This window comes from Anas platyrhynchos, chromosome 25, assembly GCF_047663525.1.
Source record: "Anas platyrhynchos isolate ZD024472 breed Pekin duck chromosome 25, IASCAAS_PekinDuck_T2T, whole genome shotgun sequence".
Classification (NCBI taxonomy): Eukaryota; Metazoa; Chordata; class Aves; order Anseriformes; family Anatidae; genus Anas; species Anas platyrhynchos.
In genome coordinates, this window is record NC_092611.1 from 2,967,473 (window position 1) to 2,981,010 (window position 13,538).

The 13,538-nt window shown below is 58.7% G+C and overlaps 2 protein-coding genes across 3 annotated transcripts; one reads left to right on the forward strand and one right to left on the reverse strand.

Moving 5' to 3' along the window:
• Positions 1-1,328: 1,328 nt before the first annotated feature.
• Positions 1,329-4,168, reverse strand: FOXRED1 (FAD dependent oxidoreductase domain containing 1). 2 transcript variants are annotated; one of them, XM_038167543.2, is made up of 11 exons: positions 4,007-4,167; positions 3,404-3,630; positions 3,191-3,301; positions 2,985-3,103; positions 2,809-2,903; positions 2,610-2,711; positions 2,418-2,482; positions 2,175-2,326; positions 1,944-2,073; positions 1,762-1,866; positions 1,329-1,672 (listed from the first exon to the last, which is right to left on the reverse strand). In XM_038167543.2, exons 1-11 carry the CDS (start codon positions 4,137-4,139, stop codon positions 1,418-1,420), a joined length of 1,494 nt encoding a protein of 497 aa, XP_038023471.1. In that variant the 5' UTR covers positions 4,140-4,167; the 3' UTR covers positions 1,329-1,417. The 2 variants fall into 2 exon arrangements, with proteins under 2 accessions (XP_038023471.1, XP_071883836.1); XM_072027735.1 differs by having other exon boundaries at positions 2,985-3,301; positions 4,007-4,168.
• A 258-nt stretch (positions 4,169-4,426) lies between these two features.
• SRPRA (SRP receptor subunit alpha) lies at positions 4,427-13,461 on the forward strand. The gene is made up of 14 exons (XM_027444421.3): positions 4,427-4,628; positions 5,070-5,153; positions 6,460-6,623; positions 6,944-7,104; positions 8,001-8,154; positions 8,621-8,774; positions 9,128-9,234; positions 9,424-9,542; positions 9,877-9,963; positions 10,318-10,490; positions 10,579-10,792; positions 10,875-11,038; positions 11,166-11,264; positions 12,146-13,461. Exons 1-14 carry the CDS (start codon positions 4,503-4,505, stop codon positions 12,272-12,274), a joined length of 1,935 nt encoding a protein of 644 aa, XP_027300222.1. The 5' UTR covers positions 4,427-4,502; the 3' UTR covers positions 12,275-13,461.
• The last annotated feature ends 77 nt before the right edge of the window (positions 13,462-13,538 follow it).

Here is a 13,538-nt window from a genome sequence, read left to right on the forward strand (position 1 = left end):
CATGGCGCATGCGCAGTTGTCAACGCGGCTGCGGCGGGCAGAGGGGTGGGGGGGGTAATGGGGGGGAATGGGGTAATGGGGGGTAATAGGGGGTAACGGGGGGAATAGGGTAACGGTGTAACGGGGGATAATGGGGATAACAGGGTAATGAGGGATAACGGGGGGTAATGGGGGGGTAACGGGGTAACAGGGTAATGGGGGGTAATGGGGTAACGGGGGGTAATGGGGGGGAGAGGGGATAATGGGGTAATGGGGGGTAACGGGGGATAACAGGGGGAATAGGGTAACAAGGTAACGGGATAATGGGGATAACAGGGTAATTAGGGATAACGGGGGGTAATGGGGTAATGGGAGGTAATGGGGGGTAACGGGGTAACAGGGTAATGGGGGGTAATGGGGTAATGGGAGGTAATGGGGGGTAATGGGGGGAGAGGGGATAATGGGGGGTAACGGGGGAAATAGGGTAACAAGGTAACGGGATAATGGGGATAACGGGGTAATGAGGGATAACGGGGGGTAATGGGGTAATGGGGGATACTGGGGGGAGTAATGGGGCATAATGGGGGGAATAGGGTATAGAAGGTAACGGGATAATGGGGGTAATGGGGGACAAAGGGGTAATGGGGTAATGGGGGACAAAGGGGAATAATGGGGGAATGGGGGCAGTGAGTGATGGGGTAACAAGATAATGGAGGGCAACGGGGGCAATAGGGGAATGGGGGTAATGGGGGGTAATGGGGACAGGGGGGCAAGGGGGAAATGGGGTTAAAGAGTGAATGGGGCAAAGGGGGAATGGGATAATGGGGTAGGGGGGTAATGGGCAATGGGGTAACAGGATAATGGGAATAATGGGGGGCAAATAGGGAATGGGAAGCAACTGGGTAATGGGAATAATGGGGGGTAAAGGGGCATTGGGGCAACATGGGCAAAAGGGGGATGCGGGTAATGGGGTAACGGAGCAATGAGATAAGGAAGGGCAAATAGTAATGGGAATGGGGAAATAAGGGTTACTGGGGACAATGGGGGAAGGAGGTAATGGGGATAATGGGGGGTAATGTATGGGGAATGGGGTGATGGAGGGGAATGGGGTCAGTGAGGGGAATTGGGGGCGCTGGGGGTAATGGGGCAGTGGGAGGCAATGCGCAGGAGCGGGACCAGGCCCTGGGGGCGATGTGGGGCAGTGGGGGGTGACGGGGGCAGCGGGGTGAGGGGAGGACTGGGAGCACTGGGAGCACTGGGCTGTAACCGGGAGCAGCGGGGAGGCCTCAGCAAGGGGAACACGGGGGGGGGGGGGACGCACAGCCCCCATCACCCCACGCAGCCACAGCACCTTTCTTTCTCTTTATTTCCCCCGCGGCACCCCTTGTCGAGGCGGGGGGCTCCCGCCACCCCTTTTCTGGCGGGGGGAGCCCCCGGCTCAGACGATGGCCGCCTCGCGCAGGGGCTCCCCGTGCAGCAGGCGGCCGGGCGCCAGCCTGCCCACGTCCATGGTGCTGCAGCGGCCGTGCAGGAGCAGCTCGGCGGCAGCGCGGCCGGCGGCGGGGGCCTGCTGCAGCCCGTGCCCGCTGAACCCCCCCACCACAAAAACGTTCTGCAGCTGGGGGTGCCGGCCCAGCACCCCGTTCTGGTCGAAGGTGTTGTAGTCGTAGTAGCCGGCCCAGGAGCTCCTCACCTGTATGAGAAATGGGGTGTGAATAGGGCTGTGCCCCCCCCTCCTCTGTATTTTTTTTTTTGGGGGGGGGTTGAGGGGGAGCGCCCTACCTTCAGCGTCTGGAAGGGGGGCACGCGGTGTGCCAGCCGCGGCCAGACCTGCTCCTGGAAGAAGTCGTGGTCCACCTCCAGGTCCCCTGTGTCCGGCTCGTCCCCCTGCACGGGCGACACATCAGAAGGGTGTCCTCCCGCCCCCCAAAAAAACCCTACACTACCCGCATCCTGGGACGCACCTCGGGGGGGCTCATGCCCCCTAGGAAGTTGCCAGCGATGCCCTCGCGCCGAAAATAGGCCCCCGAGGTGTCGATGAGGAAGGGGCACTCCAGGCCCGGCCCGTCGGGGCAGTGCCACATGTAGACGTACCTGCGGGCACAGTGCCGCGTCCCCTCTCCGTTTCGGGGCTAAAAAGCGCCCAAATAGGGACAGCGGGGGGGAAAATTCCCATGTTTGGGGTCGGCACCGACCTCTTCCTGGGCTGGATGGGGAGGGGGGCTAGGGACCCCCCCGGCAGACTGGCGGTGGCCGTGGCCAGCAGCTCCCCGCTCCAGGCGCCGGCGGCAATGACGACGATGGCACAGGCGACGGGCTGCTGCTCGGGGCTGTCAGGCAGGCGCACCTGGGGACAGAGGGGACAATGGCAGGGGGGGGGACACGGGGGTAGCCCCCAAACTGGGGACGGCAGTGGCACAGGGGGGGGGCACGCTCACGTTGACGCATTTCACGCGGTCCCGTGCCATCAGCGGCATCTCGTCCTCGGTGGGCATGATGAATGCTGGAAACGTGGTTTTTTTGTTGTTTTTTTTTTTCGGGGGGGGGGAGAGAAGGACAGTGCGGGTGTCCCGGTGCCCGGCGGCAGTGGCAGCAGCGGTGACTGCGGTGTCACCGCGCCGGGGGCTCACATTTTGCCTCCCCGATGCAGCTGAGGACGCCCAGGGACATGGCTTTCCTCCGGAAGGCGGTGAGGAGGGACCAGGGGTCGAACCAGCCCTCGTTCTCCAGCCCTGTGGGGGGGGGACACACACGGACACGGACACACAGCGCGTGGCACCGCCATCCCCCAGCCCCCCCGGCCTGACACCCAGCGCGTCTCCCCCTCACCGTAGGACGCCACAGCCACGTCCTCCGTGTTGAGCCAAGGGAACTTGGCCTTCAGCTGGCTGGGGGACAGCAGGGCCACCTTGGCACCTTCCTCCCTGGGGACAACGGGCATCAGGGGCGTGGGGGGGGTGACAACACCACGCGAGGGGGGGCGGGAAGGGGGGGCCAGGCCTCACCTCTGCAGCTTCATGCCGGCCTCCAGGGTGGCGGCGCCTCGCTGGGAGGCCAGGAAGAGGTACCCCGAGGGCTGGAACTGGACGTCAACGGGGGGCTCGTTGGGCACCCAGAGGTAGTCCTGGGGGGGTGGGGATGGACACACAGCCTGGTGAGCGAGGTGTGGGGGTGAGACCCCCCTCCGCTGTGTTCCCCCCCCCAGACTCACATTGATGTTGCGGAGGAAGGCGGCGGAGAAGAGGGACAGGCGGATGTTTTCGGGCAGGGAGAACTGCTGCCGGATGCCCCCCACGGACAGCACGGTGGAGGCCCGGGAATACTGCTCGGGAGGGGGGGGGCATAGAGGGACAGGGGGATGAGAGGGGGTGGCCGTGCCCCCCTCCCCACCCCCCCCCCACCCTCCCAAGAGCTGGGGTCTCACCGTGGGGTCCCGCTCCACCACCAGCACCCGCATGCCGTGCTGCTGGTTCTCCAGCGCCTTCAGCCAGTAGGCGACCGCCCAGCCCACGACGCCCCCCCCCACCACCACCACGTCTGCCTGCTCCGGGGGGGGGCAGCTCTGGGGGCTCCATTGCGGCTCCCAGCCCCCCGACCCGGGCAGCTGCTCCCGCAGCGTCTGACCCAGGCGGGACAGCGCCGGCCCCAGCTCTGCGGGGAATTGGGGCCATGGGGGCGGAGCGCACGGCCCCCTCCCCCGCCCCCAAGGCCGTTTGGAGCCCTCCTGCCCCCCCCCAGCCCCCTCTGCACCCCCCGGGACCCCCCCACCCTCCCCAGCACCCGACCCCCTCCCCCTTGGGGCCCCCCCAGCACCCCACACGCAGGACCCCAAGACCCCCCCAGCCCCCTCCCTGCACCCCTGCACCACCCCACACCCCCTAGAGCCCCCCCGCACCCCGAGGCCCCCCCCCAATTTGGGTCCCCTTCACCCCGCCCCCATCCCCATCCGCATCCCCTGCGACCCCCACCGCCCCCCCAGCCCCCCACGACCCCGAATCCCCAGCACTCCCCCCCTCCCCCCCCTCACCGCGGAACACGTCGGAGCTCCGCGGGGCCGCGACCCGCAGGGGCCTCCCGGGGGCCGCCCCCCCGCGCCCCCCGGCCACGACCCCAGCGCCCGGGCCCCGCAGCGCCCGCAGCGCGCGCCTCCCGCGCAGCATGCCGACAGGCCACGCCCCCTGATACAAGGCAACGCCCCCTTCCATCAGGCCACGCCCACTACCGCCAGGTCACGCCCCCTTGTCGCCAGGCCACGCCCACTGCCACCGGGCTAGCCCTGCCAGCAGGCCCCGCCCCCTGCCGTCAGACCACGCCCCCTGCCTCTAGGCCACGCCCTCATCCCCGCAGCCAATCCCCGCCCGCCCCGTCTCGCCCCGCCCCCGGCTCTCCGCGCGCGCCCCCCGCCTCCCGCCCGGCAGCCAATAGGCGGCCCCGCCGGCTGGGCGGCGACTTCCGGCGGAAGTGCCCCCGCGCGAGGCAGTGCGACGTGTGCGCGCAGCCGGGCCCGGCGCGCCGCCGCCGCCATGCTGGACTTCTTCACCATCTTCAGCAAGGGCGGGCTCGTGCTCTGGTGCTTCCAGGGTGTCCGCGGGCCCGCTGCCGCCGCCACCGCCCCCGTCAACGCCCTCATCCGCTCCGTGCTGCTGCAGGTCCGGGGGGCGCCGGGCGGGGCCGGGGCAGGCCGCAGAACGGGGGGGGGGAGGGGTGAGGGCCCCGGGCCGCCTCGTCTACCCAGCACCTCCCCCCCCAGCTGTTCCGCCCCCCCATTTCCCCGCTGTTCCATCCCAGCCCCCCCCCCCGTGTCTGTGGGTGCCCCTGGTTCTGGGGGCGCTGAGCGGGGCCGTGTGTGCGGTGGGGAGGGGGGGGGAATCCTCTGCCCGGGGGGCTCCTCCTTGGGAGGGGGGGGGGGGTTCGGGGACACCCCCAGCAGGGTGGTGCTGGGCTCGCTGGGAGGGCGGCTCCGCCTGGCAGCACCCCAGGGGGGTGGGGAGCCCCCCACTAAGGGGGGGACATGTCAAGGGGGGGGACATGTCAAGGGGGGTACCTCCCGTGTGTCGTCAGGCACCTGAGTGGTTGATTTCCTCCCGCAGGAGCGCGGCGGCAACAACTCCTTCACCCATGAGGCCCTCACGCTCAAGTACAAGCTGGACAACCAGTTTGAGCTGGTGTTTGTGGTAAGTGGCCCCCACCATGCTGCAGCACTGTGCTGCGATGTGTTCCCCCACCTGTGGGGCTGAGGAACCCCTGGGAAGGGGCGTGCTCAGGCTTGGAGGAGAAAGGGGACGCTCAGGAGAGGTTCGGGGCTCGCTCAGGAGCTCCAGGAGGGCTGAAATGCCGGCTGGTGCCTTCCTGCGGGGCTGAGGCTTGCAGCTGCCTGCCCCAAACCTCCTGAATCCTTCGCTTGGTGAGGAAGCTCGGTCAGCCTGGCACAGGCAGCAGCTTGTGCTTCGGAGTCGAAGCTTTCCCTGGGATGTCACATCCCTGGTGTTCCTCCTGCTCTGCTGGTGGCACAGCGATGTGGAGGAGGTGGTGCCCGTTGGGATATGCTGCAGCTGGGCCAGGTGTTGGAGGGAGCGCCCTGGGATAAGGTGTGAGCCCTGCTGGGCACCCAGAGGGACTGGGAGGGCATGGGAATGGCCACACGTGGGGCACGGGCAGCTCACACCTCCCTGCTGGGATAGCAGAGCTTGTGCATGTGGGGCTGGAGAATAATTATCTGCAGCAAGCTGGTGCTTTTCATACACACCGCCGTGGTTTGGCTCCCTGGGTGGGGCTCTGAGGTTTTTGGGACGAGGGAGGCCTTTCCCTGAGGTTGCTGTTAGTGCCCTGCCTGAGGGATGTGTGCTCTGTGCTCTCTTGGTGTGCTGTAGGGTTTGGTTTGCTGTGTGAGGACCGTGGGTGCAACAAGACTGCCTCTTCAGCCACGCACCACTCTGGTCCCTATCAGTTTATTTTAGTGTCTGTGGTAGGATTAAGACTTATGCACTGCAGCTGGGATGGAAGCCCCACAGAGTGCTACATGCTAATAAAACTTCAGCACAGAACAGTCACCTGAGAAGTCTGCTGTGACTGCAGCTCCTTAAGGAAAGCCAAATATGTGCATTCGTTCTTGTGCCTTAGCAAACATTCTGACTTTTCCCCTTTAAGCGCTCTCTGCCTGATTTCAGTGAAGCCCCACAACTTTCCTTGTGTGCCTATGTTCAGCACAGGGCTTCCTGTTTTTTTGGTACAAGTCTCTGTTGCTGTGGAACATCCAGCCCATTTTTATTGGTGTCATGCTTTAATGTGAAGCTCTGTGTTGTGCCACTTTTGTTTCTTTGAGAACACGCTAAAAGCTTCAGAGGTTATATTAGAAAACGTAGCCTGAAGCTTGTAGCAGCTGGTTGCTGAAATGAAAGAACTTCCCATCGGGTTTTCTTGCAGAGTTTATGCGTGTGCCATTTGCACAGAGCGACATCTCTTCACTGTGCTTTTTTGCAGGTGGGCTTTCAAAAGATCCTGACTCTAACCTACGTCGACAAGTTGATAGATGACGTGCACAAGGAGTTCAGAGACAAATACCGTAATGAGTTTCAGCAGAAAGGCACCTTGGGCCTCCTAAATGGCACCTTTGATTTTAAAGATGACTTTTTGCGTCTCCTCCGGTAATGAATTTTCCTGCCACTGCAAAGCTTCCCCATGCAGCAGGGCCTGTGTCCTTGTGGCTTTCACTCCTTCCCCTGCTGGAAGTGTGGCAATTATTCCCCAGCTTTGTGGGTGATAGCCAGTGGTGGGCAGCTCCGTTCTGCTTCTGTGCTGCCAGCTGGCAGCAGGTGTAGCTGTAGTGGCAGCGTGGGTTAAAGCGCAGGTTCTGTGCTGATAACTGGCAGAGGCTGAGCTCTTTGATGTTGCCATCTAGAGTAGAGGTGGTCGTAGGGATGGGGGCACAGATATGAAATTCAGGCTGATGCGTGCTGTCCCGCAGGGAGGCGGAGGAGAGCAGTAAAGTCCGAGCTCCCACCGTAATGAAGACATTTGAGCAGTCTGTGAAGTCGCAGAAGACTGTCAAGTGTATGATAGAGACCCGAGGGGAGAAACCAAAGGAGAAAGTCAAGACCAAGAAGAATAAAGGTTCCAAAAAGGAGGGTGAGTCGATGGGAAAAGTTAAAGTGGCTGTGCAGCTGTGGGGTGTGAATATTCCAGAGCTATGAAATATGGGTCACGTGTGTCCCAGCCCGTGCTTTCCTAGTCCTGCATCACTGGAGCACTCTCAGGGGCGTTTGCTCACAGCCACGATGGGTTCATGAGGGGAAAGTCCTGCTTAACAAATATGATTTCTTGTTCTGACTGAGCCTGCTGGAGTTCAAGAGGCATTTGGGCAGTGCTACCAGACATAGGGTCTGGGTTTTGGGTGGTGCTGTGCGGACCCAGGAGCTGGACTTGGGTACCTTCCAACTCGGGATGTTCTTTGGTGCTGTGACTCCGTGTGCCCTGCTCTGCGGGCGTGGTGCAGCAGGAGCCTTCCGTGGATGTGGCCTTGCTGAACTGCCCCATCGTGAGAGCAGACAGCTTGGTGCCCTTCGGAAAGCAAAGTGAAACTGCCAGCAAGACTTTAATTGGGTGTGCCTCAGCTCTGTCCTTGTGAAGGGAAGCTGGGAGCACACTGAGGAGGACTGGTGGTATGAGATGCAGCCCTTCAGCTGGGACAGCGATAGGCAAAGGTTGTTCTGGTGTAACGGCGCTGTCCTGTAGCGTGTGTTCTGGCTCTTACATGGGGAGTGACGTGTGCGTGTCATACATACAAAGACGTTTTGGGAGAGCTGGTTCATCAGCTGCCCGTCTTGGGAGGATCATATCCAATGCCTTTGGGCCAAAGCAAGGTGCTCCCATTTCTTGAGGCTTCCAAAATATTAGAGGTGAGGCTGGAGCAGTACTCTCTTCTGGCAGAGGAAAGCTTTCTGTGGAGTTGCTGCAATGCTGGGTGGTGGTGGTGGTGTTACCAGTTCTGCAAGGCTGAGCTTGTGCTGGGCTCTGTCCTGCAGGAGTGGAAACTGTTACAGCATCCAATAAAGCAGCCCCGGGTGAGAAGCAGCCCTCGTCAGCTGGGGACAAGGAGGAACTGACCAAGGATGAAATACTGCAGAAGAACCGGGAAGAATTCTTCAAGAGACACATGAAAGCAGGGGAGAAGTCCAGGTGGGTAAAGACGGTACGGACAGGTCATGGGGAGTCTGCCTGTGCTTCAGACCAGCTCCTTGCTGGTTGTGTGTAAAAGAAGCTCTGTGCCATCCTTCAGCCGTCTGAGCCTCTCCTTCCTTTAGTGACCCTGAAAGTCATCCTGCTAATCATCAGACTGTGCTCAAAGTACAGTTTAGAGTTCAAAGTATAGACCTCGCGTTCAGGTCCAGATCTCTTTTTGGGGAGGCATTCCGACTGTGAGTAAAGGGCACATTGATGCCTGGTTTGGGTTAAAGCAGCCCACATCAAGCATGATACGGGACTAAAGTTCAAGTAAATAATCTGTGGAAGCCTGGCATCAGCCAGTTTTAGCTTTGGTTTCTGCCTTTTTGACACCTGGGCTTTGAATTTTCATGTTTTCTAAGGAGCTGTTTGCTCATTCTTCACAATACCAAACAAAATGTGTTTCTGGTCTTTGTTTTAGCAAGTCTCCAAAGCCTGATACTCAGAAGGAGAAGGGGAAGAAACCCAGAGTGTGGGATCTGGGGAACTCTAATGCCAAAGTACTCGATTACAGTGACTCCACTACCAATGGGAACTCAGAGGCCTGTCCTGTGGAGGAATTTGACCCTGATGTGGTAAGAAGTCAGGTCACGGTGTCTGCTTCAGTGCATTGTTCTTGAGTCAGCTGGGCATCACGAACCCAGCTTGGTCTCTACAGCTGGCTGAGAGCTAGAAAAGGGGATCGCGGTGCCCCGCCTTCTGCGTGTAAAGCAGCTGTCTAGAGAATGCTTCCTCCTGCTGTGACCGCTGCAAGCAGCACCAGTTTCTGCACACTGGGTCAGACAGCTGAGCCCTTCTGACGAGGAGCTGTGTGGACTTGCTTCTGCTGCTGACTGTAATTGGCGTTGCTCCTGGTCACAGTGAAGGCAAGCCAAGAGGACAAAGTTAAGCAGTTGCCGCTTCTCAGTACACTGCCTTCCCCTTGCAGGCCCTAGGGGATCGAAATCGGGAGCCCGGCCGCCTCTATGACCTTGAATATGAGAGTGATGAAGAAGCTGAAGAGGAGAAGGTTATTCAGAACACTTCAAAACCCAGGTAGGAAGCTCCTACAGCCCCTGATTGCTACACGCTTCTTGATTTCCCTCCCATAACTCATCTTCCAGTCCAACCAGTAACAGTGGAGCATTTGTCAGCTGCGTGACAGGCTCGTGTGCCTCCCTGCTGCTGGCAGTTGTATGCACTGTGCCATTCACACCTGGAGGTAACTACTGTGCTTCTCTGCAGCACAAAGAAGGGTGGCCTCGGAGGCATGTTTGGCATGCTGAAAGGCCTGGTGGGCTCCAAGAGCTTGACAAGAGAGGACATGGACCCAGTTCTGGAAAAGATGAAAGACCATTTGATCGGTAAGTGTGGGTCTGCTGCATGTGGGTTCGACTGGATGGATCAGGCAGGCCAAGCTGGTTCCCGAGTGCTGTGTTTAGGGCGGGCTCCAGAGGATTGGGTAGGGCCCACGGTTTGGGGAGTTGTTGCTCACAGGAAGTGTCGCAGGTTCCTGCCTTGCCTCTGGGGGAGTTGTCAACAGCAGAAGAGGACAGCAGTCTAATCTGGAGGGGGGTTGATCCTGCCACTCAGCCTTCCCTTGGTCCACCAAACTGCCGAGGCTTGGTGGGATGCTGATGTCCAAGCATGTGCCACCTGTTCAGCCCCAATAACCCCGATCTCTTCTCTCTCCCAAAGCAAAAAACGTGGCAGCTGAGATTGCAGTCCAGCTCTGTGAATCAGTGGCTAAGAAACTGGAAGGGAAGGTGATGGGAACATTCACCAGTAAGTGGCTGCACTGCACTCATCTCTTTTGGTGTCTGAGACTTGCTGGCCTAAAACTCCTGCTTCTCTAACCTGGTGCTACACAGAATTGGGTCGTCCCAGCAGCTGCTGCAGTTTCCTCTCAAATAAGTGCAGGAGATCCAAGCTGCGCAAATAGGCTGGACCCCAGCTATTTTGGAAAAAGAGGGAGGCCTGTGACTCCTGCCATCTTTGTTAAACCAAGCAACCATACATGATACTTTGGAAGCCCCCAGGTGTCCTCCTGGCCTCCTAATGCTTGTGGGTTGGGGCTCAGAGCTTCCCTGGACTGCTTTCCAGGTGTGACAGGTTCTCTTTATATCTCCTTTTTCCCAGCGGTGACCTCAACAGTGAAGCAGGCCCTACAGGAGGCTCTAGTGCAGATCCTGCAGCCCCAGCGCCGTGTGGATGTCCTCCGCGATGTCATGGATGCGCAGCGTCATCGCCGGCCCTACGTGGTCACTTTCTGTGGTGTCAACGGTGTCGGGAAGTCCACCAACCTGGCCAAGGTAGGGCACAGTCCTGCTGGCTCCCTGGGATGGGGTTGCTGAGATCAGGCCACAGCTGCTAACAAGGCTTTTCTGTTGCTGGCTGCAGATCTCGTTCTGGCTCATCGAGAATGGTTTCAGCGTCCTCATCGCCGCGTGTGACACCTTCCGTGCGGGAGCAGTGGAGCAGCTCCGCACGCACACCCGCCGCCTCAATGCCCTGCACCCCCCGGAGAGCCACGGCGGGCGGACCATGGTGCAGCTCTATGAGAAGGGCTATGGGAAGGACGCGGCAGGGATCGCCATGGAGGCCATCTCTTACGGTAGGAGGAAGCTGGGAGCAGGAGGGGCTGTCCTGGGGGCCCTGGGCTTCCTCCTGCTCATGCTGCCTCCCTGTCTTCCCAGCTCGGAACCAGGGCTTTGATGTGGTGCTGGTGGACACGGCGGGCCGCATGCAGGACAATGCCCCACTGATGACTGCTCTGGCAAAGCTGATTGCGGTCAATGCTCCCGACCTGGTCCTGTTTGTTGGGGAAGCTCTGGTGGGAAATGAGGCTGTGGATCAGCTGGTGAGTGCCGAGAGTTTTCCTGAAGGGTGGATGGGAGCAGAAGGTGTCTGTGTGCAGGTTTTGTTGGAGGAGTTGTGGACAGCGTCAGCATCACAAGTGTATTTCTTGGGTATGTTCTCTTCCTCAGGTCAAGTTTAACAAGGCACTGGCTGATCACTCCATGGCCCAGACACCCCGGCTCATTGATGGAATCGTGCTCACCAAGTTCGACACCATTGATGACAAGGTAAGGAGACCGCTTCGTGCCCCAGGCGGGATTTCCTTTTTAAGTGTAACCTTGTACAGAGCTGGTGTGAGCACCCGTTGGTGACGGGAGGAAAGAGAGATGCAGTCAACAAACGGTGTTTCTGTGCTGTCCTGGATGCAGTTCTCTGCGTGTAGATGCACTGCAATCATCTGAACAAAATTAAGCATACTGACTTCTGTGCCTCTGGAAAAATGGCTGCGAGGTGTCTCAGTTCATTAGCATTCCTGCAGCAGGTCATACAGAGTTGGGACTGTATTTATCTGGAAAATAGGAGGCTGTTTGATGTGGTTCCCTGAGGAGGCAGCACTGGAATAGCTGCAGCAAGCAGAGGGATCTGCAGGGAAGGGCACCACAAATCGGGCCTTCAGACCCCGGATTAAATGCCATGCAGAGTCACAGCACTAAAACCTTGTGGCAGGGTGAACCTGCTTGTGCAGCATTAGGACTGAAATCCAGAAAAGGAGAAACCCTGGCGGGAGGCGAGTTGTGCCTGTAGGTGGTACCGGTACCTGGCTCTGCGGTATGTGACACCCCCTGCCCTCCCAGCCTCCTGCCGATGCAGCAGACCCCAGAGTGCAAGGGGCCTGCGCCACAGGGAGCAGCCAGTTAGCCAAGAACAAAGCAGGCTCAACTGGCTCTGCATCTGCCTGTTTTCTAAATTCCAGAGATCCAGGCTCAGCAATTCTGATCTTTGTTGCATTCTTGGGTCCTCATTTTCCTTCCATGTCATTGTGTTGGATGAACTAGAAATAGTTCTCTGGAGTAGCAGGCTCTGTACAAGCAGGAGGAGTGGTGCTTTTTTTTCTTTTTTGGAAATCCAGCCTCAGTTGGCCCTGGCTAAAGATGCTTGTCCTTGGCAGGTTGGCGCTGCGATCTCCATGACCTACATCACAAGCAAGCCCATCGTTTTTGTTGGTACTGGACAAACCTACTGTGATCTGCGTAGCCTTAACGCCAAGGCTGTGGTCGCAGCACTCATGAAGGCCTAAAAACAACGATTGCACCAAATTGCTGTTTGCAGATGTCTCAGAAGAACATGCTTTACCCCGTGACCGACTATAGTCTTTCCAGTGTAGTGCAAAACAGAATGAAGGGATGCGGGCGCGAGAGCTGTGCTTCCCCTGCCTGCCTGTGAATCCTTCCACTGGCTGCGTGATTGTAAACTAGGGTGGTGGTGTTTCTGGTCGTTGTGCTTACTCCAGTTAGCTCCGTGCTCTCCTGCCATATTTATTGACTACAGTTTATTTTTGGATAAAAGCTGTCTTCTCCAGCTGGAGCACTTGTACCTGGTCAATGCCGGGGCTTCACCCAGTGACAGCCTTTCCTCGGATCCCTTCATTCTGTTTAAGTCACTCAGCCTCCCTTACAGAGGCTGAAACCAGAGCTTTGTATTGTTCGTGCTGTACAAGTGGCAATGCAAGGACCTGCTGTGCTTTGGGGGCTGTCCAATTGTTAGCAGCATCTGGGGGCTGTCTGGGGGGTTGTTGATGCTGTTTCCTGAGCCTGTGAGCTCTGCTTCTGATTTCTAGACCAGCTTAGGGATGATGCAGGCTTGTTTGTCAGGCTGGAGGCAGGCAAGCAGGCCCGCAGGCTGCAGAAAGGGATGGCTGCTGTGGAGTGACAGCGTTAGAACATCTGACCATTCACAGTGCTGGCTTGATTGTGGCAGCTCACCAAAGTTGATAAACCAAAAATTGCAACGGCCTGCCCCTGTGCTGGGCAAGCAAGGGGCTAGAGGGGGAATGTTAAATTGCCTTAAGGTCCCTATTTCTGTTGTCAGTGGGATTCTGCTGCAGGGCACCCAGGTGCTGCATGTTGTGGCAGGAGCTGGGGAGCTGTGGCAGCTTGGTCTGATCATCTGACTTGTTCTCCTACCAGCCAGAGGACGACGTGCCCCTGTGTGTCTTCTGCCTGCTGGCCTCAGTGTTATTTGCTGCCTCAAATATGCTAGCAAAAGGAAAAAAAATACTGGAAGACAAGGGTGGCTGCTTGCTGCTTCCCTGCGCCCTTTCTCCCCCTTTAGAGTGCCTCTTGATCCTGGTCTAAAGTGCTACACTGAATAATACAAAACTCTCTTACAATGTCATGTAGCTCCGTCTTGCAGATGTGCTATAGTGCAATAAATTGAATGCTGTCTGCTAAGAGACATAATTTATAAATAAACTTCAGAATTTGTTTTCTGTGTATATATAACTTGCCTTCAGCAAGGACAACTTTCTCCTCACGGGGGAGACAACTCCTGCCTCTGGCTTC